The sequence below is a fragment of the Carettochelys insculpta genome, chromosome 21, assembly GCF_033958435.1.
Source record: "Carettochelys insculpta isolate YL-2023 chromosome 21, ASM3395843v1, whole genome shotgun sequence".
NCBI lineage: Eukaryota > Metazoa > Chordata > Testudines > Carettochelyidae > Carettochelys > Carettochelys insculpta.
In genome coordinates, this window is record NC_134157.1 from 14,090,864 (window position 1) to 14,117,561 (window position 26,698).

The following is a 26,698-nucleotide window of genomic DNA, read 5'->3' on the forward strand; positions in this document are numbered from 1 at the left end:
GGAGAGTAATTTGTTTTCACTGGATGACAATTAATACTGAGAGGTCCCTGAGTTTGGAGTGTGAGGTGAGGGGGCTGAACCCTCCCTGGCTCGGACACTGCCACTCTGGCTGGTCACTGTGGACACAGCCTAGACCAGATGTCAGCAACCTTGCCGAGTTGGAGTGCTGCAATTTGATCATCTGACCTCTGTGTATGGTTCACCTGCCCGTGATACTTATTTAAATCACTCATAGTCCTACTTACAACAGCTTCATTAATAAAGACACAGAGATTTACCGCGTAGGTGGGGGTTGGTAGCATTTATTCATCCAGATGCAGCACTAGCTTTTATCAAGCTGCCAGCTGCATGGAAGAGGAGGGGCACGGCTAAGCTCCTGCCTAGTGCGCCAATGAAAATCGGCTCCTGTGTCACTGTTGGCAGTTCCTGACTGGCCGTTTAGTTCTCCTGAGATGTGCAGCTTCCAACAGGGCTTGCTGACCTGCACAGCATGAGGAAAGTGGCTGAGTGAGGCCAGGGGCCTGATGGTCCAGGAGCAGCATAATGTTCCTCACCTTGACTTGGCGGCCAAAGCTGACAATCGCACTTTGCACCAGGGGGTCTTTGTGTGACTGGAGTTGGGAAGGGCTACGTTCAGCAGGCTGGCTAAGGAGCCAGCTGCCTAGTTGTGATGCTTCAAATGCACGTTGTTTCCATGCCTTGCGCTGTGCTTCCAGCTGTTCCACACAATTCTCCTCCCCAAGGCAGGTCCTCTCCCATTGGGTGTGGCACCAGGCGATGAACCAATGGTCACCAGGGTCACAAACGGAAACAAGTCGGGTTTTTCTGATATGCCATTGATAACAGGCCCACGTTTCACAGCTGCAGGACCACAGCATCACAGACTGTGATTTTTGGCTGAAGACAAGAGTCAGTGTTGCTTCCAGAGCCAGTGATGGAGGTGACCAGTGGTCTCTGTTAGCTGAGTGCTTGGGCAGCTGCCTAGGGGAGATTCAGCTGCTGCCCAGGTGATTAGCAGAGCACCCACAGCCGCCAGCCTGTGTTTTTACTGGTGGTGGACATCCACACGTGCCTGGGTGCACGTAAACTTTATTCTGCCCTTGGACCGGAAAAAAATCAGAGGGAACCCTGGAGGCGACCACAGGCAGTGCTGGCTTTCTTAATTCAGATACCCCTTGTGCCAGATCACCTTGGGTGATCCTGAGTCAACAAGGGTGTTTGGGGCTCGCAGCCTGGTGTCTTCCACAGCTTATAGATGGGTGAGGTGGGGTTTCCCTCGGGCCGAGGGGAGACCCAAGATAGGAGCTCCCACACTTTGTAAGACCTTGTACCTGCTTCAGCCCACACCCTCCCACGCACACTGAAAGCAGGTCCTGAGGCTCGGGCTGGCTGGAGAAACGCTCTCCAGAGGCCTGGGACCATGCCCCCTCCCTGGTGCACCTGAGGACAGCGAGTGTTCCCTGGAAGCCGAGCGGTGCACATCAGCCCCCGGCCTCGGCGCACAGAACAAAACTGATTCCACCCGAGGACGGAAAGCTGAGCCGCGAGCTGGCTGCGCGAGGCCCGAACGCCCGGGGGCGCGGAAAGGGTTACGGCCCCCGCCGCAGCTGCAGGCGCGCCGTGCCCGGCCGCTGCAGCATTTGCCTCCTCCAGCAGAGGGGCCGCTGAGTCAGGCGGGAGGGCGCGGCTCGGTGAATGGCTGCGCCGCGGAGGGGCTGGGCGGCCCCTTCCGCTCCTGGCTCGCGGCTCGGCCCGCTCTGCAGTGCAGCCCGGGAGGGGACGGGGCAGCATGGCCGTGACCCTCAACAGCCGCCTGCAAGGTAAGCGCGCCCGCCGCCCGCCCGCCGCTGCGCCCCTGCCCCGCCTGGCGGCCCGGCTAACGCCCCTCTCTCCCCCCGGCGCAGGAGGCAAAGCCTACGGACAGCGCAGAGCGCAGCAGGAGGGGCGGCTGGAAGAGATCAACAAGGTAGGGGGCGGCCGGGGCGGGGGGCGCGGGCAGCGCGTCCATTGCCCCCCGGCGCCGCTGGGGCTGGGGAGCGGGAGGGCGAAGGGGCGCCGGGGGGGGGTCTTCCCCGGCTGCGGGTTCCTGCCGCTGCTGGGCTAAGAGGAGGTTGCGCCCAGCCGCCTCCGCTCCCGCGCAGCTCCACGTGGCTGGTTGGAGCCCGCGGTTCCTCCGCGCACTTCGATCCGCAACAGGTCGCGGCGGCGGCGCACGTGGCTGCTGAACAGTCTTCCTGCCCAGGCTCCACCTGTGGGAGCTGGAGGGGGCCGGGGCCGCGGCCGGCTCCTGGGGTCTGGGTGTGTCCAGCCGCTTGCACAACCCCCGGCAGACCCCTAAGCTCAGGGGAAACTGAGGCCCGGGCCCGGGAGTGACTTGCCCAAGCTGGGAGGGGGAAAGCCTGAGCGCCAGCTCGGGGTACCATCCCCGCCTCTGGCTCGTAAACGCCCTGCAGAGGCGCCTGCGAAAGCAGTGCTGAGCTGCCTCTCTGAGCTCAGCCGGCCGGGGCCAGTGAGCCAGGGCCGAGATCGGACTCTCTTGTCTTTTCTTTCCTGGAAAGTTTGAACGCTTCGAGCCCCCTCCCCCATCCCAGGCTGTGGGCTGGATGCTGCAGTCAAGCAGGAGTCTTGTGCCAGCTGGAGTGACCGGGGCTGATGGCCTTGCACCAAGCACTGCCTAGCGCAGTTCCCAGATCTGGCTCCTTTCTGCTCTTTTCCCCACCAGAAATAAAGAAAAAATTCTTTCCGGGTCGGATGGGGGGGAGGGGGTCACTAACCTGGTCTGCGAGTGAGACCCCCCTTCCTGCCTGTGCCCGGCCAACAGCTGTCTGCAGACCCAGCCTGGTGGACTCCCAGTGTAATGAGCAGGATCCTCTGTCTCACTTGTGGTGCCGATGGAAATGCTTAGGAGGCGGTTCAAGCGGAATATTTCAGCCCCAAGTGAACTAAGCATCTGTCTGGAGAGCAGGGAGGGGAAGACCAAGGTGTTTCAGGGGGAGGATTGGGGGGATCCGTACTTCGGGGACCAGATGGGAATCAGTGGTGAGGACGGGTGGCTGGCTGGGGTAGTTTAGTGTTTGAAGTGGGGTGTGTGGGAAAACACGGGGCCGTGTGGGGCCCGGCCAGAGTTGATCTTAATTCCCAGCTTGGTTCTGCAGCTCTTCAATGAGCACGATAACTGGACTGGAACCTGGGACCTCTGGAGCTCAGCGCCGGAGCCTGTGGCCGTTTGAGTTAAAAGCCAGCTGGGTCTCAGCTAAGCCGTAGGGGAGATTCATTCTTCCGCTGTGTAAGTGGTCTAGGTGCCACTCCATAGGACAGCAAACTGCACCCCTAGATAGATGGGTTACACATGCTCCGCTTCCCATCCAGCGTCTGACTTGCGTTCCCTGCCCCAAACGGGAACAGACCTGCCGACCTCCTGCTGTTTCTCTCAGGATCTGACCCTGCCCCAGAGAAAGCTCGGTTCCCCTCCTGTGGGCTAGCTCTGTGATACTGTTAGCAGGCCATGGCAGTGAATAAGCTGCCCTTCCCGGTACTTCAGTTCCAGTTTCCAGCTCACATAGGGGATTTTCAGCAACTGTGGAGACCCCTATGGGCAAGGGAGGCCGTCTGTCTGCCATAGGGCCAGATGGAGACCTTTCCAAAGCGGCAGAGAGTCTGATGGAGCCTTATGGGTGTTCACTTACAGAGGCCCCACCAAACAGAGCCGCCCCTCGGCACAAGCCCTGGGGTAAATCCTGCAGGCTGAGCAAGGTTCCTACTTCGTGGGACCAACTGGCAGGATGGCAAGAAGGAGCAGCCAGGCCTGTCCTCACTCTTGGCTCCCACGGGTTGGTGGATTAAATCCTGGCCGCAGCCCAGTCCAGTGCTGGTTGCATAGCTCAGTTCTGAGGTTATGTTTCAATACGCCAACCAGACTGGACGGGGACCCTAGAAGACGGCCTGGGCAGGTCAAACAAGGGCCAACACTCTCTTTCCCCACACCTCAGTGCTGCTGTGACTTCAGCAGGGGCAGCAGCAAGCTCCAAGGGGCGTAGTAATGCTTCCCCAGCACGTATCCATGCAGGGAGGGAGTCCGGCGGGGGTGTGGCAGTGAGGAAGGAAAGGGGCTGGCCTCAGGCCGGGGTGGAGTTTAGTCTGGTGGGGTGCAGAAGTGGGTGGCTGGACCAGGTAACCAGCTGAGGTGTGGGGATCTGGGTTATGCCCACAGCTAGTGTTGCGTCCCCTTGGGCCCTGTGGTCCCTGAGCAGGTGGGGTGAGGCAGAGGAACGGCTTCAGGAGGCTTTCAGCCAGTGCGGGGGTGGGGGTGGGAGCTGCCTTTCCCTTCCCTTGACTGGGCTTCCTTGACCCTCCTCTGGCCTGATCTGTGCTGTGCCAGGCGTGTGGCTGGTGCCAGGTGGGCACTTCAGGAGACAAAGTCCCACACTGCCCCGGACCCTGTTACCTCCCCAGTGCTCCTACCTTCCGCCAGCTCCAGAGAGCAGCACCCCCCAGTGCAGGGGTCACGTGCTGCTCACAACAGCCCCGCAAGGCTGCCTGGGCCTGCTGGAGGCAGCCAGGCTGAAACGTACCACTGAGAGCAGCTGGCTGTGCCCATTCAGAGCTGGCTGCTGGTTGGAAGGGGGACCGAGGTGGGAGAGGAGTTGTAAAGGGCTATGGCTGAAACTAATCCCAGTGTGGCACTGGGCAGAAAATGCAGCTCCTGCCAGCGAGAGCAGGGAGGGTTAATGGCCAGGGTGGGTCCTGCTTGCATCTGCACAGCTCGTGGCCACTGGGGGAGATCTATGGAGATCAGGGCAGAAGACTGCAGGTGGGTGCTGTCCCCTAATGAGGGGGCTCTTCCCCACTACAGCCCAGGGACTGAAATCCTGGGTTTGGGGCGAAGGCTGGGCCTGTGCCAGGGACCATTGTGTGCCAGTGGATGCTTTGTGGCCAGCTGCCGTATCAGCCCCGCAGGAGTGCGCTCTAGGAAGAATAGGAGCTATTGTTCTCAGGAAGGGCTTTCAGCTTTCACCCCGGCCTGTACTGAGCTGGTCTGATTTCCTCTCCCAGGAGTGCAGAGTTTCTGCGTCTTGTGAATGCCGATGTGGGTCTTTTCTCCCTTCTCAGGGTAGCCCGTGCCTGAGGTGGGTGCTGGGCCCCCCAGACGTCCTGCAGATCTTGGCAGGGGACTGGAGGGAGGAACGGCAAATCAAGCATTAGAGGCGCAAGGGGCGGTTGGGGTAAATGCCCTGAGCCCCAGAGTCATATCCCTCTCCTTGGTGCAGTCCAGAGGAGGCCCCTGAGACGGAGGGGGAACCTTCTCCTGTCCTAGAAAGTAGGATACAAGATGCTTCCTCCTTCCCCGCACCTCTTTCCTGGCCTTCCTGCTCACATCATGGACACTGACTGCCCTCATCTCTTGGGGCCATCCTCTCCTTTTTCTGGGTAGCACAGCTGAGGGGCCCTCATGTTTCAAGAAGGAAGGTGGGGCGGGATGGGAAATGCTGGCGTTAGGAGGCTGGCTGGGTTAATTCTGGGTGTCTTTGGCACTTTCCTAGACCTCCCGCTGCTCCCTCTGTCGGGCAGCCCATGAGGAGTGGGCTGTAAGCTAGGAAGAGAAGATGACGTGAGGTAAAGGAGTGTGTCCATGAGGGGGCCCAGAGGCCGTAGAGGGGGTTGTGTGGTGGATTCTGAGACGGACAAAAGCCAGTGAAGGCCTAAGGGAGAAGGGTGACATCCAGGCCAGTATCTTCAATCCGAGCCTCTCAAAGCAGGTGAAAAGTCTGCTGAGCCTTCCCTATCCTCATGTTACAGGTGGAGAAACTGCAGATTGAAGTGATTTGCCCAAGGTCACAGCACCTTGGCAGATCCTGGAGTAGAACTGAGGTGCCTCAGTCCTGGTCCCTCACCCTGATCATGTGTACTTGGTGGGTTTCTCTTCTGGGTCTGGATGAGGGCAGGAGACCACGGGGAGGGGTGGAATTGGATTGGCCTGGAACCAGTGAGCGGCTTGGATATGAGAGCACGTGCTGGAGGAGAAGCAGAGACATGTCCGCTGTGGGCATGGTTGAGTGAGCTACCAGAACGGCTGATGCCTACATGGCTGGGAGATGCGAGGATGAGAGAGTTGGGGGTCAGTGCTAGAATGGCCTGATCTCCAGGGCTAGCTAGAGGCTAGGCAGGCTGAGCAAAGAGCTACGCTGGAAGCGCTCAGGGCCAAGAGTCTTGCTAGCATCTCTTCCCTGAACCCTCTGAAACTTTTCCTACCCCAGTGCTGCCCTTCCAGGAAGTGTCTGAGCTGGGGAGGAGTGAAAGCAGCTCGATAAGCCCCCCTGCGTCTTGTGGCAGGAACAGGCCTGTCTGGGTTTTCACCCCTCCGTGGCTGGTCTGTGTGGGGGCACTGTGCAGGGAGGAGGCCTCGCCCTTTGAGCAGTGGGAGTTTCAGCTCATTGCACTGCCTGGAAATTGGCTTGGGACGTATGCTGCTCTCGTTCTGGGGTGGGGACCCTCCTCGTAGGGGGGTCTGCTTGTCAGAAATGCAAGGGAGCTTTGATTTCCCTGGAGAGCGCCTTGTTGATGCCCTTGCTGGCTTGGCTCTCCCTAGAGTAGCACCTCTCTTGGGCCCAAGGGTGAATGTGTGCTGCCCTGACCCAGGGATGTGTGTTCTGTGCACCCCACTGCTGCCTGAAACTGCCTGCAAACAGCCTGCAAAGCCTGAGCTGGGACATCTGTGGGCAGCACACCCTGCTCTGTCACTCTTGACCAGCCCCTGTACTTGCTCTCTCCACTGTGGGGGAGTTGGTTTTTTTTCTTTAAAAAAATCTGGTCAGCTGCAGAGATTCGAAGCGCTCCAGAATCTCCCAACTGCGACATAGCTGGCATACCAAGCTGTGCAGCTGGCCTGGCAGGGTTGCCCTCCAGAGCCACCCGGGCCCTTGTATGGGAAAGGGGAAACTTTCTGAGGGGACTTTCCAGCCTACAAACATCCCAGGGCTGCAAGCAAAGCCATTAAATGGTAGAGAGAGCTGTTAGGAGCCCCTGTCCTAACCTGGCTCCACAGCAGGCTTGGGAGAGTGGTCGGCTTTCCAGGTGGTGTCCCTAACAGCTGGTTCCCTCTGCTCTCCCTGGCTGTCAGAAGCTGAAATGCTGTGGTTAGTGATCTTCCGCCTGAATACGGATCTCTTGCAGGAAGCTACTGGCTGCTGCTGACTGCCAAAGGGCATCATCAGAGACTCCCCTTTCCAATACAACGAGAACTCCTGTAGCACCTAATAGACTAAGGGATATTTTGGAGCATAAGCCTTCATGGGCAAAGACCCGCTCCATCTGATGAAGCGGGTCTTTGCCCACGAAAGCTTACGCTCCAAGATATCTGTTAGTCGATAAGGTGCCACAGGACTTCTTGTTGTTCTCGAAGATACAGACTAACACGGCTACCTCTGTGATGCTTGTCCCCTTTCCGGTGTGTCTCTCTCCCGCATGTTTCAGGATGAAAGAGCCACCCTCAGTCACCCGGTCTCTCTTCTAAGGGACTGTTTTGGGGACTTTGATCTCTCTGGTTTAATCAGTGCAGAGCAACAGCAACTCAGACTTTACCCTTGTCCAGTAGCTTTGGGGGGTGGGAAAGGGCTGGCCTCGGGTCAGTCTTCCAGGAGCAGGATGTGCGTGGCACAAAAATGTCCCAGCTGAGGGCCCTGCTTCAAGTGGCCATCTCAGCAGAGAACCTGAGAATTAAATAGCCTGTGGAGGCAGGCATGGTGATGGGCACTCTACGAACACTGTCGGTGCTGTAGGTGTGTTCCCCGTTTATCATTAGGGGCTCGGCCGCGCTGCGGGTGGAGGGGCATGTCGGGGGTGCCGCTGTGCTGCAGGTGGAGGAGTGGCTGCAGCATGCACGGGCTGCGTTGTGCTTGGGTACAAATATCGGGGAAGCCACGGCAGCATGGACTTGAGCAAGAGCTCGCCATCTGAGTACGTGCCCAGGGACCTGCTGGGGTGGCTTCACTGCTCCTGGTGCCTGAATTACTTAGCTCGGGTGCGGCAATGGCACCTCCTTGCCCTGAAAGGTGCAGGTGTGCTGGGGGCGAGGAAGTCGGCTGATGGTACCCAGCTCATCGGGCCGGGGGGGGGGGGGGGGGGCTTGTGCAATGTCTCTCCAAGGCCATTGGCCTCAATAAGTTGATCTCTGACTGTGAGGAGCTTTGTCTCATCAGTGCACTTGTGCATCTCAGCTGGGCAGTTCTACTTAGACACAAGATAGGCAACTCTGCCATTGAAAGCCCCAGCAGCAGGTTCTAGGAGCAACCTGAGCCGTGGGAGAGAGTCTGAGACACCAGGTCCGGGGGAGGTGGAATGTCTCTGTGATAATGTTAATGGCTGTCGGTGGCTACCAAGGGGAATCGTGTACAGTGCTGAGGGTGTAATGTTTCCATCTGAAACTCCTTCCTTGTTGCTTCGCGCATTCCAGACCAGGCCCCGTGAGATTTGCTGAGCTGTGAATCTCAGCCCTGCTCAGTTACATACTTTACTTCCAGGCTGTCACATGGGGCAGCAGGAGTTGACGTTTGCCCATCCTAAATGCTTCTCGGGTCTCATCACCTTCATTCTGGTGGAAAACTGCACCCTCTGCGCAGCATGTCATGGGATGGGAGTCAGGTCCTGGTTCTGAGCAGGCTCCTCCACTCCCTCCTCTTGTGGTGTCAGACCAGTCACTTCTGCAGAGATTGCTTATACCCATAATAACCCTCCTCTAGCACCCTCCCAACACATGCTCACTCTGCAGTCTTCAAGTCAGCCACCTTTTCCCACCAGCTCTCCACAGAATGGGCCAGATGGCACTTCCCTCGCTGCTCGTGCATGGGGGTGTTGTGCTGCTGGAGCGTTGGCTGGGCTATGATGCTAAGGGCATGACCATTTGTGTCCATCACAGCTCCCCCCGCAACTCTGTCTATGTAAGAGCTACCCCCAAGGGCCTGACGAATTCCACATTGTATAATGGCATTCTGCTCCCAAACACCACCTGCCTTTTCAGCTGGGGTCCAGGGCTGACCATAGTCTATTGTCTCCAGCAGGGCCAACAGCCACTGAGGGCCCTGGTTCCGCACCTCCGAAGGGGCAGGGCCAAGGACAGAAGGGGCGGGGCCTAGGATGGTCCACACTTAGCGCCACTCAGAAGATTGTGCTGCTCCTGCTCTTCCCGAGCCATGTGGAGCAGCACTTCAAAGGGACCCGGTGTGCTAGCTGCTACAGGTGCAAAAGTTGCAAGTACCCTCTTTCTCCCCAACCTCCCCGTTGCCGGGCCTGATTGTGTTGAATTGGAGAGTGATGCTCTTAGCTGGATCATTATTTCTGTTCAAGAGTGGCTCAAAGGGGACCAGACTGGCTTATGTGGGGGAGGGGAAGGATCTAGGTGAGTTGCTTAGATCAAATTCTCAAGATGGCATGCAGCAGCGGTGACACTACATTGTGCTAACACAACGCTAAATTGTATCCAGCAGTGTGTGCTGCACAAGCCTGCGGATGCTGTGCTGTTGCCACCCTTAGAGCAGTGGTCAGCTCTGGTCACTTTCGGGGTTCCCGCTAATTTTTTACGTCTGCGGGTGGAATAAATTTTATGTACACCCAGGCTTCTGTTGATGTGCACCGCCAATAGAAATGCTGCTGGCAGTGCTGCTAATCAGCTGGGCAGTACCCGAATCTCCTGGACGACTACCCAGACACTTAGCTTATAGGGATCCCTGGTCACTGTCTAGAAGGGTCAGGTTAGGTGGCAGAGAGCCTTGGTGGGCAGGAGGGGAAGTGGTGCCAGAACAGGCAGGCTTATGCATGAGGAGAGGCGGCTGAAAGTGGGCGTCACTATCAGGGGCAGAGTGATACCAGCGATAACGCCTGAAATACGTAACAAGGAGCATTTCCACAGCAGAGCTGCTTCATCTGAGATTGCTTGAGAGCACAGCAGTGTCACTGTTCTGTGCAGCTTCTTATGCTGGGCTCAGCACCATACAATCTGTGCACTTTCCAGAGGCATATTCAGCAGCAGCTACTTAATTGGCACGAGTTGAAATGGACCCTGTAAGAGATGGGGCTGTGGAGGGAGAAGGCCGATTTGGATTTAGACTTCACTTCTCTGAACCTCAGTTTCCCAGCTGTCAGGGTGAGGGGTGGGGAGAACGATACTGACCCGCTTGGAGAGGTGCCGGTGCAGAGCGCTGCAAAGAGCTCTGCTCAGGCTGAACTTCAGCACTGCTCAGCCGGTGTGTGCGAGGGGTCAGAATGCCGGGACATGTTTGTGCAGAGCCGGGTGGGCTCTGCAGGGGCAGGGGGCAGGTAGGGTGTTTTAGCCACATGACTGCAGTTCAGTCTTGTGGAGGGGCTCTTGGTCAGGCCTGTGCATCTGGGGGTTTCCCCAGTGTGACCTGGGGACCTCTTGGCAGAGGGTGCTGAGGGGTGTAGAGTTTCACAGCCGTCAACTGAGCTGGATACGTGTGTAACAATGCATTACATCGGGGCGGAGAACCCACAGTCTGCATCCAGCCCACAGCTTGCTGGGATCTGGTCTGTGCAGCTCAGGGCTCTCCTGCCCAGCATGCGTCGTGGTGCAGGGTGAAGCCCTTAGCCTTGGGGGCCAGAGTCAAGCAAGGCTCTCTGGGCTTTGCGCTGCTGCTCCCTCCGCCTCCTTGCTGCTGGGGAACAGCAGCGCAGCGCTGCTTGGTGAGGCTTGTCCTCCTCCACTCTGATTGGCTGGAATTATGGCCAGTCAGAGTAGTGGTGGGTGGCACTTGGGAGCAGAAAGGGAGCTGTGCCGGGTAAGCTCTCCCATCCTAGCCTGCTCTTGTACCCCCTCCCCCTCTCAGACCCCCCAGCCTGCTCCTGTACCCCCCTCTCGCCCACACCCCCCAGCCTGCTCCTGTACCCCCCTCTCGCCCACATCCCCCAGCCTGCTCCTGCCCCCCGCTCCTGCCCAGACTCTCCACCCCTGCTCCTGCACCCCCCTTCCGCCCAGACCCCCCCAACCTGCTCCTGTACCCTCCTCCCGCCCACATCCCCCACCCCTGCTCCTGTACCCCACCTCCCACCCAGACCCTCCGTCCCGCTCCTGCACCCCCCCAGCCCACATCCCCCAGCCTGTTCCTGCATGCCCCTCCCATCCAGACTCCACACCTGCTCCCTTGCAGCCCCCTCCCACACTGAACCCCTTCATTTCCAGCCCTACCACAGAGCCATGGGAGGGTCCCACAAAATCTACTAGCCGTGACCACCTAGGCTGGGGGCTGGTATGCGAGGGGAAGGAGGGGGGCGTCTGTTTTTCTGTTGGGGCTCACGGCAGCAAGGCTATTTCGTTAGTGATCAGGGTTGCGGCAGGCCGAGTGGTAGGGAAGAACCAGTACGTTTCCGTTAACATCCGTGATGTCCGGGCATGCCAGTGGCTGCTTCTGCTCTTCCTATGCATGGCTGGGCCGTCTGTGCATGCGTGGGGCATTCAGCAGCCTCCGCCCACTGCCCCTCAGTCCCCCAGAGGGCTCTGACCCCCACGCCAAACACAAACAGCAGCTGTGAGTGATGGCCTCGGGGAAGAATGCTGAATGCGGCCCAAGTGACTCAACTCCTGGAACCTGGAACTGAAGCGGCCGACCAGGCGCTTGCAGCTGCGGGGAGGATGTTGCCAGCAGGAGTTCACTGGAGGGTACAGCGGTGGGGCCCGCTGTCCAGATCCTGCTCTGTGCGGCAGGCAGATCACCTGGCGGCATGAAGACCCTCTCATAACACCGCCTTGAGATGGCGGCCGTGGAGACAGCCGCAGGCGGGTGAGCGGCGCCGACGGGTACGCCGCACCGCCTGCGCTCAGGAGAACCCGTTTCCTGCCTCAGCGCAGCAGAGGCGCTGGATGTCTCTCGCTGGGGACGTCAAAGGTCCTCTTAACGCCGTATGCAACAGGCTCCGCCTCCCTGTGTGTGACTCCAGAAGCTTCAAAGCGCTGAGCGAACAGTGCTGCCGGCGCCAAGGAACAAAAAGTCATGGGTGCATGTGGGGGGGGTGTCTTTACCTCAGGAGAAGGGAGACTCCAACCCCCTCACTTTCCTCTGCCACTCCAGACCAGGATTTCTTCTAATTTTTCCCATCCGGGGCAGAGCGAATTTTACGCACACGGATGCATTTGCGGATGTGCGCCACCGGGAGCAGCACGTACTGGCGGCTGTGGGTGCTGTGGAGGATCGGCTGACCAGCTGGGTGGCACCTGAATTTCTCATCTTGCAGGGAACGCTGCCCCAGACTGTATATGGCCATGTGAGGAGTTTGTAACATCCACCTGTGGATAGAACTGAAGGGAGCCCTGCAGCATTGCCGCTAGAACAGCTCCATAGCTGCTGGTGCAATGAGGGTGTTGTCTTTAAGAAATCTCTGGGCGCTGTAGTTTCCTCTGAGTTCTCGCATTTTAGCTACAGGGCTGGGGGCGGCGGAGTGGGTGAGGGGTTGATTTAGACCCTCTAGAGCTTTCCTGACTCTGATATTGCTCAGCTTTGGGAACAGCATCTGGTTTGGAGTTTGCCAGTTCATTCCCCTCCAGGGTATTGAGTCAAACACAGGCCCCGCCAGAGACTTGCCCAAGGAAGTTTGAGGAGCTCTGCTGTGTCTTTAACCACTGGGACTTTCTTGTCCTTGTCAGGAATTTCTCTGTGACCCCAAGTTCAGCGATGAAGAAGATCTGGAGGAGAAGCTTGCGGCATTCAAAGGTGAGACCAGCTGTTGCTCCCTGTCCCCTTTCACCTGTACCCTGTCTACCAAGGGTAGCCTTTTCTCCCAGAGCTGGGGCCAGCCAGACTAGAGGAGTCCCTGCCAAAAGAGATAAGAGGAACTGGACTGAGATAACAGCCCCACTTCCAGTCAGGACTAAGCACTAACCCCGGGTTTTCAACCGGTGTGCCGTGGCACACTGGTGTGCCGTGAGAACTGTGCAAGTGTGCCATGAAATGTCAATTTCCCCTGGCTATGGCTCTTTGTGGGTAGGGGAGGTAAGACTACCCAGCGCCTGCTGGGGCTCAAGCAGCATGACTGCCTGAGTCCCCACAGGGTTTGTCCGTTCTCTTTACCCTGCATCTGACCCCCAAAGGACCCCATTCACATTCGGCGGCAGCAGCTGGAATGCTGCTTCCTGGCCCAAAGGAGCTGGTGGGGAGTCTGCACCCACTCCGTGCTGTGGAAATGGGAAGGGCAGAAGCCTGTTGAAGCCAGGATGTGGTTTAAATGCTAAATCCCGGCTCCAGCAGGCTGGTGGGGAGGGGAGCAACTTTCAGTCCTCGCTCGTTTACTCAGCCTCCCTAGCCTGGCGCTGGGCAGATTTTGGAAATGTGTCTGTGCTCGCTGTGTCAGGCAGTGTGTTCTGTGGTGGATTTGAAACATAAATGCATTTGATCCTGGTTTAGCTTGTTGTATGCACTGCTGTGTTGCACGACTCTCTAGTAAGACTGTAACCGTAGTATCGATAAGTAAATGTGATCTTGAAGAGCAATCCCTTTGGCTGAAAAAATGGGTGTGCTGGTGGGGGATTGTTTCTCCCACTGAAGCACGCCGTGTTACTGAGAAGGTTGGAAACTGCTACACTAACCTTAGTGTGACTTTTCCCACAGTGAATCCTCTCTCTCACTTGCACCCCCTTCAAATGGTCGCTGTGCAGGCACCTCCCACACAGCTGTGGGTAGCTCCGTGCTCAAACGTGTCATTGCTGTGTTCCAGGAATGACGTGTCATTACTTGAAAATAAGTGCAGAATGCTCCAGTGCAGACCAAGTCCTACAGGAGGAGATGGGGAGGAGAGAGAAGTATTTTGATAGCTCTTAGCAGGTGCTGAGCTAATACGGTGATCGCAGCCATATACAGATTGAACCTCTCAAATCGGGCACTTTCATCCAGCAGTAGCCATAATCCGGAATGATTTTACTGAGTCAGACCACCACTTAATGATGGCTGTGGCCAAGTTTCCTGTGGTCCTGTAAAGTTTGTTTCCAGCCACTAGTCCTGGCTCTCAGTGTTCTGTGCTGTTATTTAGCTGTAATTTGCCCCTAACTGTCTTTTAAGAGCCCAGTAATTAGTGGAAGGGTTGTGTAAAGCTGCTAGGTAACATTTACCTCCCGGGCTTTGGTGCATTCTCTCATTTGGCAGCAGTCAGGCCCCCAGGGTGCTGGATTAGAGGGGCTCAGCCTCCTAGCACCGAGATTAACTAGGTGAGTGAGTAGACAGCTACAAAGCTGGGATGCAAATTTCTTCAAAATTGAGGTGCTTGGGATCTCAGTTTGGGCCACTTGTCTGTTGTCTTTCCTGACATAGTACAGATCGTCCTCCACCTCCACCCATCCCCTCCCAAATCCCTTCTCCGAAGCCAGTCCCTATTGACGGAGTTCAGTGATGTGCCACGCAAAAGGCTCCTGTTTCTAGAGCTGGAATGTCAGCTGCTCTGGGGTTTTGGTAAAGGCTTAGAGCAGTTCCCCTCCCGCTTTTTATTCTTTTTTGTGGGCGGAGCTTGGCAGCACAAAGCGTGCGAGGCTGTCGGGGTGTGGGGTGTGGGCCCCTTATGGGTGGGGGCAAGTCTCAAGCTTAGCTGTCCTGGCTGGCTCTATCTCGATGGGCAATTAGGGGATGTCTGGCAGCTGGATTCCCAGACTCGCTCTGCTCTGTCCAAGCTGCCATAACAAAAATAGCAGCAGCGGTGACGACTCAGTCTGCCCCCAAGCTCTGCGCTCACTTGGTCCCCTGGATCTGAACTCAGATGGCGGATCTGAGCTGCTGCCCTTATCCAGCAAGGCTGGATCACCACACTGGGAATGGCACCTTCCAGCTGCAGGGTAGACAAACCCTTAAAGACCTGCCCACCCCTACGTTCCCTCTTTCCCTCTTGGGAAAATGCCCTCCCTGTCGTACTTGCAGTGATCGTCTGTCCTCTAGCACAGCTCCTCAGCAAATAAGACACCATCGTTAGAAGCCCCGGGGCAGTGGCTTAACTGGCTTCTATTCCAGGCACTGGCTGCTTTAGGCTTTGAGGTCCATCCTGAAGGGATGCTGGCTGGGGAGCTGAGGGTATCCAGTCCCTCACTCTGCACCCGCACCACCTGCCTTTCCTCCCGTTTTTGCTGAGACCCTGTTGTATTTCCCTCCTGAACTGGGCTTTCATCCAACATTGTGGCTGTGGGTCGCAGCCGCAGAACTCCCCGTAACAGGAGCCCTTGGTCTCTCCTTCCCCCGCCTGTGCGTTTGTCTTCATGGCCGGTTCTCTGGGAGTCCTGCTCCTGGCCGCCAACACCTCCTCTGGCTCTCCCAACAATTGGCCCTTTGTGCTTCCCTCTTGCCCTGCTGAGCCAGGGTGTCTCTGGAGCCCGGTCCCGAATCAGTGTTTGTGCGAATGCGCGAGGGTTATCCGGGAAGGATTTCACCCCATTGAATCTCATCTCGGCAGCCTGGGCTGAAAGGGAAACACAAGCGGCTTGGGCGCCTGTGGTATAAAGCCTCCTCTGTTCTCTGCTCTGCCCATCAAACATCCTCCGAGGCACAGAGAAAATAACACACACACACACTGCGCACAGCAGAAGTACAGGGGAGGGACACATTTCAGAGTCATATGCTGGGATGCCTGACCCCAGTGCTTCGGCCTGGCCAAGTGACTCAGAGCCACAAAGGAGGGTGCTTTGAGGAGAGAATTAAACCTGCCCCTCCTCCTAAGAGCTGCCCTCCTGTGCCCTTCCTGGCCCACCTGCCAGGCACCAATGCATTTGCTGCAGCCCAGGATTTCTGTCCCTGACTGAATGGGGACTTGGTGAGGTGTTTGTCAAGGTGGGAAATCCCTGCTGCTGCTGGCCTGGGTTTTACGAGGCGTTTCACCCTGAGCTGAGCCACGGGGCAGCGTAAACAGAGGCAGCTATGCACCTGTTGCTGGTAGAACAAAGACATGACGCAGTGAGCAAGTAAGCGGCAGTTTACCTGTAGAACAGGGAGGTATGTGATGGAGCTGGGACTTTCCTATAAGTGCTGCTATAAGTGACCTTGCGTAACCTCACAAAAATAAGGTGGAGAATCATAAAACACGAGAACTGGAAGGGATCTCAAGAGGTCATCAAGCCCAGTTCCCTGCCCTCACAGCAGGACCAAGCACTGCCTGGACCATCCCTGATAGGTGTCTAACCTGCTCTTAAATATCTCCAGTGATGGAGATCCCACAAGCCCCCCTAGGCAGTTTATTCCAGTGTTTTTTCCCTAATGCCCAACCTAAACTCCCTTCCTGCAGTTTAAGCCCATTGCTGCTTGTCCTATGCTCAGAGGCCAAGGAGAACAATTTTTCTCTCTCCTCTTTGTGAAGAAAGGGATTTCCTTAATATAGTTTAGTATCTGAGCATTGCTGAGAGGTGAGGGGCAGAGGAATGTAGCGTAGTCCATCAGGTACCGTCATCCTGAGCCTGGTACGAGAGAGGACAAGAGTCCTCCGAAACGATGCTGATTAATAGTGAGCTGCATTCAGTCCAGGGCTTTGCCAGCATGCACAGACCAACACATAACTCCTGCCCACTATGAATAGGAACCGTGCCCACTCCTGCTCGCTGGGGGATAGGAATGCTCATGGAACTAACTGCGTGGGAGCTTTGCACTTGGTGTTGGACACAGGCTGTTTTTTATAATCTTGTAACAAACCTGTTGCCCTCTTACTCTTCAATTATTGCCATGCTGCGCACAGGAGCAACTTGGGATTCCAAGTGTCTGCAGCAGCAAGAAAGCCCAGAATTTTATCCCCCCAAACAGATCCCTGCCACCTGAGCTCAAGGTGAATCTCCTCTCAGAGGCTAGTAACAGATTTGCTGGCAGTTGCCCCTGGGGCTGGTGATTCAAAAGGGAGCAGTTATCCCAGACTCTTTAAATTGCCACTGGAGTGGCATGCGGCATACTCTGGGCAGCTCCTGGGGGTGGAAGGGTGCCCTTGCGGGAGCACAGAGCCAGCCCCCTCCCTTCCCCCCCACACACCACCTTGCCCAGGGGCCCAGTGAGTCTGTCAGCCCCCCACGGCTAGTAGTATTGGGCCTTGGACATACAGGGGAGTTGTTCTGATTCTAGCCGCTAGAGGACAATGGGGCGTATACAATAGGCAGTTCATTGTAAGAAGTGCCAGACGGTGGGTTTCAGTGGAATGCCTTTTTTGAAAAGTAAATACACAGCTCTCCATGAGGTCAGCTGTCCTAGCTGTACATTGTCTTGACTCTCGTGAAGAAAGGTAAAAGACCCAATTTCTCCTCTTGTTGGCTTTCCAACCGGTGGCTTCCACGTTTAAATCCAGACTGGAAGGCTGTCTGTCGTTCACACATCCAGTGACTAGCTAACTGACAGCTGTGGGCTAAGTCAAAGAATTTGCATCGCAGTACATCACCCCGAACTGACCTTGCAGGAACCAGGACTGTTTACCAATCCTCTGCCTACCCTAGAACGCAAATAAAACACAGCAAGGCTCTGCCTCTTGAGGAGATACAGGCCTGCTGCAGTACCTTGTGTGGAAAATACGCAGTTCATCCTAGCATGTGATCCCTCATGAGTGGTACGTGTTGCCCAGGCGGATGGCATGCACGGAGCTCCCATTAGCACTAATGAGCTGTGTGTATTCACCAATGGGGGACCCCGTCACAGATCTGAAGGAAAGACCAGGGCACTAATTGGCACCTCTGAGCTGGCGTTTGGCCTAATTGGTTCTTGGTCCATCCAAAAGGCTTTTGTATCTTCAAAGCCCCTTTATGTGACCCGAGGTTTAGATTCAATTAGAAGAACCACCTGCCTGGTCCTCTCTCATGTTGTGTGTGGCGTCTCCAGGGATTGGTGAGGTCTGAATGACTTGGCTCCGCCGGTGAGAGAAGCGGCCTGTTTGAAAAGCTATGTAATGGCTCATCTGCTTTGGTGATGGTGTTTCCTGTAAGCGGTGGAGCTAAACCGTTTTTGAAGACGGAGCACTGTTCTTTAAGACCCATTGTCTTAAAGGTGATGAAGAGGTGATGAACCAAAGAAATGGGCAGGCCTGCTTGGCTCACTTGTCTCCCTCTGAATCTCATGGGCATATGGTGGAGCAGATGAGCATTCATCAAGAAATCAGACCTAAGGGACGGGAAAACCCAGCCCTTTACCCATGCAATTCTGTGTTCACCTAAATCCCACTTCATACCTGGGAACTCCCTCCCCAGCTCCCGCAGTCTGAAAGATGATGTCCTCATCCCCCTCTTATCTCGTCTGCCACCGGCCACTTCTTGGTACTAGGTTCCTTTCGTTGGCTTCCCTGTAGAAAAGGAACTGCGACTGGAGTGGTTGCTGAGCGTGGGAGCCCATTGGGCCTGTTTTCAAGGCTGAGCTCAGGGCTTGAGTATTTGTGTCCCCATATGACCACCCCAATACTCGCTACATTACTATTTGTGTTTCAGTAGCACTTAGAGGCCCCCACAGCTGAGATTCAGGCCCCATTGTGCTAGGTGCTGTACGTGCACAGACAAAGCTATTCCTTGCTCTGAAGACCTTGCTGCCTGAGTAGGCAGATGGTTCCCAGGTAGAAGGGGAGATAGAACCACAGAGAAAAACAGGTTTCCTAAGGTCACATAACAGATTGGTACAGAACTGGGACTAGAAATCAGGTCTCCTGACTCCCAGTCGGAGCTGAAAGTCTTGGTTGTTGCCAACTCCCAAGGAGTCCGATGGCACCAGACTAGGCGGGCAAATGATCCATTCTGGTGGAACCACCCTGTGTGCTGCATGGCTTCCTCTTGGTGGTCTATTCTCTGTGCCCAGCTACAGAGCAATGCCATACAGTCCTGGCCTCTGCCTCAGCTGGGACGTGGAAGGCGCTGCTCTGCTTCGCTAACCCCCTTCTGTGTGTCTCTTCCAGAGAAGTACATGGAGTTTGACCTCAACAACCAAGGCGAGATTGGTGAGTGACCCATTGTGGAACACGTCAGTGTTGCTGGGCCAGAAGGAGAGCGCTCTGTCAAGGCAGTCAGTGACTGCAAAGCTAAGGCTAGGGTTGTTCATTCTCTATCTCCAGGTGCTGGTAGAGTCCCAGGGCTGCCCTCCCTTGCCTGGAACCTCTTCTCTGTCCCTGATGCTGTCCTGACGTGTCCACGGTTCCTCTCTTTCGTCTGCATCTCTGCTTGCCTGCTTCAAGCACTAGATCTCTCTCTGCTCTTGGTCCCATGCTCCCTTCTTTCTCCTGGAACTCTGCTCAGACCTCTTGCTTCTCTTCTGGGCTCATCTTCCCTCTTGCTTCTCTCTCAGCAATTCACAGGAAGAGCCAGGGATTCCTAGCCAGAGTGTTGTGCTTGGATGAGCCTGCAACCTCAGGGCTTTGCGTGGTTTGAGGTGGAAATTCCTAGGTTTCCATCCAAAACCCAAGCTTGCTTGTCCTCGTCCAACCCCAGACCTCTCTTTGGGGGAGAAGGGGCTGACCCCAAGCCTCTGTAAGCTGAGGTTTAGGCCATGGAGCTGGGCCCGTTTTCTCTTTGTACCTGCTGAGTTCCCCATGGTGCAGGGTTTCGGAGGAAGGCTTTTCTCAGATCAGGTAATGGTGCTGGTTTGCTCTTTCCCAAGTACAGGCTTCAGCAACTGAGAGACGAGACCAAGTCACAGCGTTCAGATTTGAGTCCTGGGTTTTGCCTTGAGCCCATTCCCGTTGCGGACTTCCCCAAAACACAGCATATTCGCTGTCTGTCTCCTGAGTTCCCTGGGACCCACTGCTGCCTCCACCTCCTCTAGCTGATCCAATGTCTCTGGTGGGTGGGGAGGGAGAAGTAGATCTGGCTGCTAACACTGGTACTAGTTAGGCAGAGGAACGAAACCTGCAGCTCATGGGTCAAGTGGGAGCAATTGTGAGGAAATTGCCTCAGACTCTGCTTCTGAGGGAGGGGTTTTAGCACCACTCCTAGGGGCCTCTTTGGGTCCTGTTTGGTTTCTTTAACATTGGTATTTCGCACTCTTTCCCCCACCCCATCCCTTTCCTCTTACACTTCAGGGGAGTTAGAATCCAGAGACCCTCATCACCATCCCCGTGAGGCAGGGTGGGGATTTGACTGAGATCACACAGTGAGTCAGTGGCAGGGTTAGGAATGGAAGCGAGGGGCCCGAGCCCAGGCTGTGCCTGTAATGGGTGCATCTGAAAAGCCAAAACTCAGCTGGAGGGTCTGCAAAGGTGGCATGGTACCACCTTTGCACTGGGCTGCTCCAGGGCCCTGGGCCCCAGCCTAAGTTAGAGCAGGACTGAGCTGCCTAATTTGCAATTTCCTCCCAGCCTGGCACACCTCTGGGAAGAGGTTTATCATGGGTGGTGGTGTCTTATGCTGAACCTCAGGAAAATCTCCTCTAGCCAGTTTAGTCCCTGTTTACCTCCAGAGCTGTTTTGTGGGGTCAGGGCAGGAGAGAATGAGCGTGGTAGATTCCCACCGGAGGCTGAATTCCTTTGTGTTTGAGGCTGTAAGGACGTGAGTGCCCCAATACCTGTTTGGTAACTAAACTGAGACGTCACCCAGAGGAAATCAATCTGTGCTGCCTGCTTTTAGGGGCACCTTTCTGCTGCTGATGGTGGGTCCTGACTTTGACCAGCGCAGCAAAGTGTCTCTCTCGTATGTGTTTGGTTTTATAGCGTGGTGATGTGAGGCCCAGTGGCCGGGGTCAGGTTAGGTTTTGCTGGAGGACTCGTTTTGGATCTCCAGGTTCCCACTGAGCACGTGCTTAATAAACCTTCGGGATACAGGGTTTGTATACGAATGACTTAGTCCTCCCCACCCCGTCGGTTACAGGCCTCCCTGTAACCGACAGGGTGGGGAGGACTAAGTCATTCGTATAGAAGCCCTGTGTCGCGAAGGTTTATTAAGCACGGGTGTTACCGCACTGTTTCCTGCCGCCTCCATCCCTGGCACTGGTGCGCTGGCTCTTCCGCTTGCAGATCTGATGTCTGTCAAAAGGATGATGGAGAAGCTCGGGGCTCCGAAGACGCACTTGGAGCTGAAGAAGATGATCTCTGAGGTGACTGGAGGGGTTAGCGAAACTATCTCTTACCAGGACTTCGTCAACGTGATGCTTGGCAAGCGCTCGGCTGTCCTTAAATTGTGAGTGGGGGGCTGGGAAGGGAGGAAACCAAGGGGGCGGTGCTGGGATGGGGCAAGTGCAGTATGTGGCAGGGGCTGTTCTGCATGCTCCCGAGCCACAAAGACAGAGGAAGAGCCCATGTGCCCTACAGAGGCTGGGAAGCCTGAACAAGGAAAGGATGAATAATGTCTCTGGAGGTTGGTGAGCAGAGAGTATTTCAAGAACAGTCACTAGGCGGCGGTTGGAATCCATCCAGGGTGAGGGCTGAGCCTGGTGGGGGATATGTAATACGGGGAGGGGACTGATGTCGTGTTGGCTATGGACCTGTTTGTTCAAGCTTTAGAAAGTGAATTGAAAACAATGAGGCCGGGATAGGGCTCTCCGCACCTCGCGCTGCCAGCAACGCACTGCAGAGGTGTGTGGTGTCTCTGGAAGAGGCTTCCTCCTGCGTTGTCATGGCGGGGTCAACGCACGGCCAAAGCAAGCTGGATGCAGTACTCTGGAGTCCCTTGGCCATTTGCATGGTTGTGCACGTGCCGTGCCTCAGAACCAAGTAGGTGCTGCCTGCACCACATGGTCGTGATATGGCCATCGTGGGAGAGGGCCATTGCAGCTGGAGTCACCACGCGCCAACTAGCTTCATCTAACTAGCTTGGGCGTGGTTAGAAAGAAAGCCCCAGCAGCTGCTTATGTCGCCTGGGCTGCTGTGATCTACTGCACCCGTAGCTGAGCTAGCTAGACAGTGTCTACGTGAGCTGCAGTCGCACTCTGGAGTTGCAGTACCGATGTGGCCTCATACGTAGACCGAGAGTGACTCACATGCTGTGCCCTGTGCGTGTCTGATACCGACTGGTCCTCCTCAGGTCTGTCACACTGGTGCCCCAATTCAGCTCTAAGCCCGGGCAAGTGTCGCAGTTAGGTCCTGTCCCTTCTCTTCTTGTCTGAAAAGTGACTGGGAATTCAGCGACAGTGCAGAGAAGCTGGGAAGCACCTCTCACTTGCCTCTTTATACGGAATCCTCCTCCTGTCTCCTGGCTTGCATTCCCGTGTCCCCTGCCAGGTCATGCCAAGGTTTTCCTTGTTCCCTTGGCATCGGAGCGGCTGGAGGAGACACGTTTGAAGCAGTGCAGGCAGGGGGAGGGGAGGTACTTCTTCTATGGTAAGAGCCACTGGAATAAGCTTCTCACAACCTTTTGTGCCCTCCTGACAAGGGTAGTGAAAGCCCTGATGCTGTAACAAATGGCTCCTGGGCACCAGCTTGGCTGCTCCTCGCAGTGGGGTGGAGCCTGCTGGCTCCTCCCCCACCCTCTTAAATTCTCTCTGCCTTTCATGGCCACCAAACCCACTAGCTCTGCTCTCGATGTGCCCCTCCTTCATTTCCGAAGGACACCTCCAATGGGACCGGCTATCCAAACTGGATGTTACGGGAACCGTTTTGTTCCCCACAGCAGCAGAATTATCACCACTAATTTACTCTATATTTATGTTGGTGGGAAATCTTTATCACTCCTCTCCCCTTAACTGCCCTTGGTTAGCATGCTAGTGAATGATGCCTAATTTCTCTCCCGGGGCGGATTTGTTCCTTATCATTCCTGATTCCGACCACAAATGCTCATGGGCGTTCCCTTGGCAACCTCCTTCCCCAGCTGAAGCCTGTTTGATACTGTCCATCCTGTGTCCCAGTATGACTAGTTTAAGTAGAGATCAGGAGTTTAGTGGCTACAGTCCTTGGAGATGAATAAAGCAGTGAGTGACAGCTCAAAAGCATTCTGGATTCTCTTTCCACCCAGTCAGCAGTCACTCCTCCTTGCCTGTGGATTGCTCATTTTTGCTTCCAAATGTGCGTGCATTGTAGATTCCAGGGGACAATCTCAGAGGGGTAGCCGTGTTAGTCTGTATCTTTGCAAAACAAGCAGTCCAGTAGCACCTTAAAGACTAAGAATTGTAATTATTCAGTGATGAGCTTTTATTTATATTGTCCAATACACGTCTGTAGGTATAGTGCATTAGAAAAACAGATCTGCCTTGTGTTCTCAATAAATGTCACATGGCTGCCTAAAGTGAACATACAGATCCCTTGCGGACTCAGAGGAGAACCAAATGGGAGACTTTGCAAATGGCATTTAAGGTACAACTTTTTTCACTACTTCAAAAAAAATGAGACCTCTACTGCCCTCTCCTGGTCACAGAGGAGCAGTGGTGATGAGAAACAGCACACCTATATTTTTACAATGTAGAAATGATTGATAAAAACATAAATTAGGGACACCATATAAAAGGAGGACACCCCTGAGAGGGAGTGTATCTGTATCAGCACCTACCCAGTCACGTTGTAGTAATGTGTTTATAGTACATACAGTACAGTAATACAACAGGAGTGGGTAGATATTGATACAGCTACACTCTCTCTCAGGGTAGTCCTCTTTTTTTTTTTTTCCAGGGTCGCATATGGTAACCTTGAATAAATAAGGTACAACAGGACTTCTTATAGATCTGTTAGTCTATAAAGCGTCACAGGACTTCTTGTTCTCGAAGATACAGACTAACATGGCTACCTCTCTGATACTTGAATAAATAAGGTATTATTCTTCACGCCTGTATGGCTTTACATCTGGGAATGGATGTCTGAGCTCTTTGCTGGCATATATTGAACGTCACAACATTCCTGTGCAAAGCAGGACATCTTTGTTTCACTAAGAGGGAAATGCCTATGCAATAAGATGACATGACTGTCCAGAGTATGGCTGTGGCAGAGCTAGGCTTAGAACCAAGGACTCCTGCGTTCCAGCTCTTGGCCTTTCCCATGTAGGAGGAGCAGCTTCTTGTTTTCTAGATGATGACGTTCATGATGATGGGTTAAACCCGCACCTCTTTTCTTAATTCACGCTTCTGTTTGTTTTTTCCAGGGTCATGCTCTTTGAGGGAAAAGCCAATGAAAATGTCCCAAAGCCTTCTGGCCCGCCTCCTGAGAGAGATATCTCCAGCCTTCCCTGAAGGCGATTGGCTAGGAGCCAAATCTGTTCGCACCATGGTGGTCTGTAAGGAGGGTTACCTGTTTTTTAATTTTACATTGGTCATTACATTAGTGATAGAAACTAATCTGCCTTAGAAGAGGAATGACAAGGGAAGCCCAGGGACCCTCCCCCCAGTCCACCAGTAGCCATCTCTTTGCTGCCTCCCCTAGCCAGTTTCACCTGTTGGAGAGAGTCTGTAGCAAAAGTGAAACCAAAAATAACTGCAGCCCCCACCTGTGGTTCTCAGGTGAGAAATTGCTGATTGTTCTCTGTGGTGTCTAGTGTGGATCTCTCTGCTAGGAGGGGCTGCCTCCTTCTAAACAGGTGGATTTTGAGCACAGTGAATCTGCATTCAGCACAAAGCATCCTCCAACCCCTTCCATGGAAAATGGACATGTTCTGAACAGGGCCTTGCAGCCAGTCACCACATTATCTGCCCCCGCTCCCGAATGTGGTTGCTGTTGAATGCTGCCCTGCCATACCTGGGAAAGTGCCTTCTCAGCTCTACCCCTACATGCCCCAGCTTCTGACTCATTTCTTTCCCTCTGGACCTGAACAGCAATTCTCCAGCCAAATGCAAGTAAAGCTTTTCAGCATTGTGGTCTGCTCTCCTAGGCAAGGTTCGAAAGATAGATGTACATCTGAGAATGGCTGGCGAGGTCCTGGCAGGTGAGGACGACTGTCCTTTGGGGATGTGGAGGGGGAATGCTAAGCGTTTTGGAGAAGGGCAAGTGGCTGCTGAGACATGGAGGGCTGACACCGAAGAAGGAATTTTAGACCCTCTCCACATACTCTTGCAGCCCATCAAAACAGTTGGTCGCACTACCTGATTCATCCCAGCAGCATCAGGTCTGAGCCCAGAGTCTGCTGTTGAAATTTCCCCAGAACGCCTGCGACATTCCTCCCTGTCCCAGTTCTGTTGCCTTTTCACTAGCCAAAGTGAGCTCCAGTTATAAATCCATACCTCCCCGCTTGCCCTGGTAATGGGCAAGCTGCATTCAGCTCTCATGTGCAGCCTTTGTTGTAATATGGTGAATATATAGGGCTGCATCTATTGCAGCTTTAAGTCAATTCTCTAAGGGTCACTCTTCTAAAGTAAAGACCTGGTCTTACTGAACTCATGCTCATAAGTGGCTGTCCCAGTAGAACTAGTTCAGAGTTGGGAAAAAATCCACTTCTAGGATCCACAGGGTCTGTTGCCAGATCAGGGTGGCTCTTTGTGGCTCTGTTTCCTTTAGTTGTTGATCAGGAATGTAGAAGAGATTTTCCTGGCAGTTACAGGTCATGAGTCTTTCTGAACTAAAGCAAATTCACTAAAGGCTGGACCAGTTAAAGCCTGTGGATGAGGTCTTGGCCCTACTGAAGTCCATGAGAATTTTATGCTTGGCTTTATAATGAGGTCTGGATTTGCCCCCCCCGCCGTCTTGCAGTTCTAAGGCAGGCTAAATTCTCACTGATATCTGTCTGTATTTTACCTGCCCAAGGTGTAAGATTAAGCCTTAAGTGTACCTCTAAAGCTGTCTGATGGTACGAGTCATCCTTATTTGCTTTTATGTAACTGCTAAAGAATCCACACGTAACTTACAGAATTCCTGCCTAGCTGTAACTGAAAGGAGCTCGTATCAGCAATGAGATTAAAAATGGGAAAGAATTTCCCTCCCGATCACTATCACGGGCCTCCAACCAGAAGACGACAAAGAACTTTCATCTGCAACTGTGATGCAGGACAGAGAGCAAGCACCCTGGAGGGTCCCTCTTTGACCAAGGAGAATAGGTGTTTGCAATTGTCTCCTTTTTAGAAGCTAAAGAAATTTTTCTGTTAAGTCCTATGTGATAGAAGCTGTTCATCTGTTGTCTGCTTATATTTATATAGATAAAATGTAAACTTCATAATATATTGCATTTGTTGTCCTTGTAATGTGAATAAGTGGCTGGCTTCTGAAGCTTGCAGACTCCCTCTTCTCCAGTGACCAGTTTGTTCAATTCCCTAGAGTAGATCCTGTTTTAACAACCAGTTTAACTAGCTGTATCTTTCACCTGAAACAATGGGAGTGGTGGGAGAACAAGCCCAGCTGTTTTGTCTTTGAATTTCACAGAAATAGCTTGGGATGTGCTGGAATTATAGGTGAAGGAAACGGGACTCCCGTGTGAGTCCTTAGGTTAGTCCAGAAACAACGGTGGATGAATCTGTCTGTTGATATTGATGCCCTCTAAACCTCCCAAATTAGGTCTTGAGCTGTAAACATATTCCTTCCTTTGTGCCTGAATTTCCTCACACGCTGAGTCAGTTGATTTCAATGGGTCTGCTCTGTATTAAAATTGAGCATATGAAGGTGTTTTTTATGGGAAAAAGGATCTTTTCTCCCTTTTTGGGGTAGGGAAAGACTCTCCTGGATCCCAAGAGTTAGATTTAGCTGGACTGTGCTCTGAGCATCGAAGCGTTCATTGCTTTGTACCCTGTATTTACAACACTTGGAACCCACATGTTTGCCTCTGGGGTTTCATTGCTTATTGTCTCTCCCCACTCCCGCCAGCTGTTTCTGTTTGTCCTTGGCAGCTTTTAACTTTGTGGGTTTTAAATCATGGTTTAAATTTAAAAAAAAAAGACATCCAGTTTATTGT

At 54.3% G+C, this 26,698-nt stretch overlaps 1 protein-coding gene across 1 annotated transcript; it reads left to right on the forward strand.

Moving 5' to 3' along the window:
• Nucleotides 1-1,681: 1,681 nt before the first annotated feature.
• On the forward strand, nt 1,682-26,683 carry AIF1L (allograft inflammatory factor 1 like). Its single transcript, XM_075015345.1, has 6 exons — nt 1,682-1,820; nt 1,905-1,966; nt 12,647-12,713; nt 18,871-18,912; nt 20,920-21,082; nt 23,969-26,683. Exons 1-6 carry the CDS (start codon nt 1,790-1,792, stop codon nt 24,054-24,056), a joined length of 453 nt encoding a protein of 150 aa, XP_074871446.1. The 5' UTR covers nt 1,682-1,789; the 3' UTR covers nt 24,057-26,683.
• Nucleotides 26,684-26,698: the final 15 nt, after the last annotated feature.

Bases quoted from the DNA above. Each gene is read 5' to 3' on its own strand.
- AIF1L (XM_075015345.1), top strand. From the start codon at position 1,790: ATGGCCGTGACCCTCAACAGCCGCCTGCAAG. The intron at 1,821-1,904 runs GTAAGCGCGCCC...CCCCCGGCGCAG, and splicing joins CCTCAACAGCCGCCTGCAAG to GAGGCAAAGCCTACGGACAG. The intron at 1,967-12,646 runs GTAGGGGGCGGC...TGTCCTTGTCAG, and splicing joins GGCTGGAAGAGATCAACAAG to GAATTTCTCTGTGACCCCAA.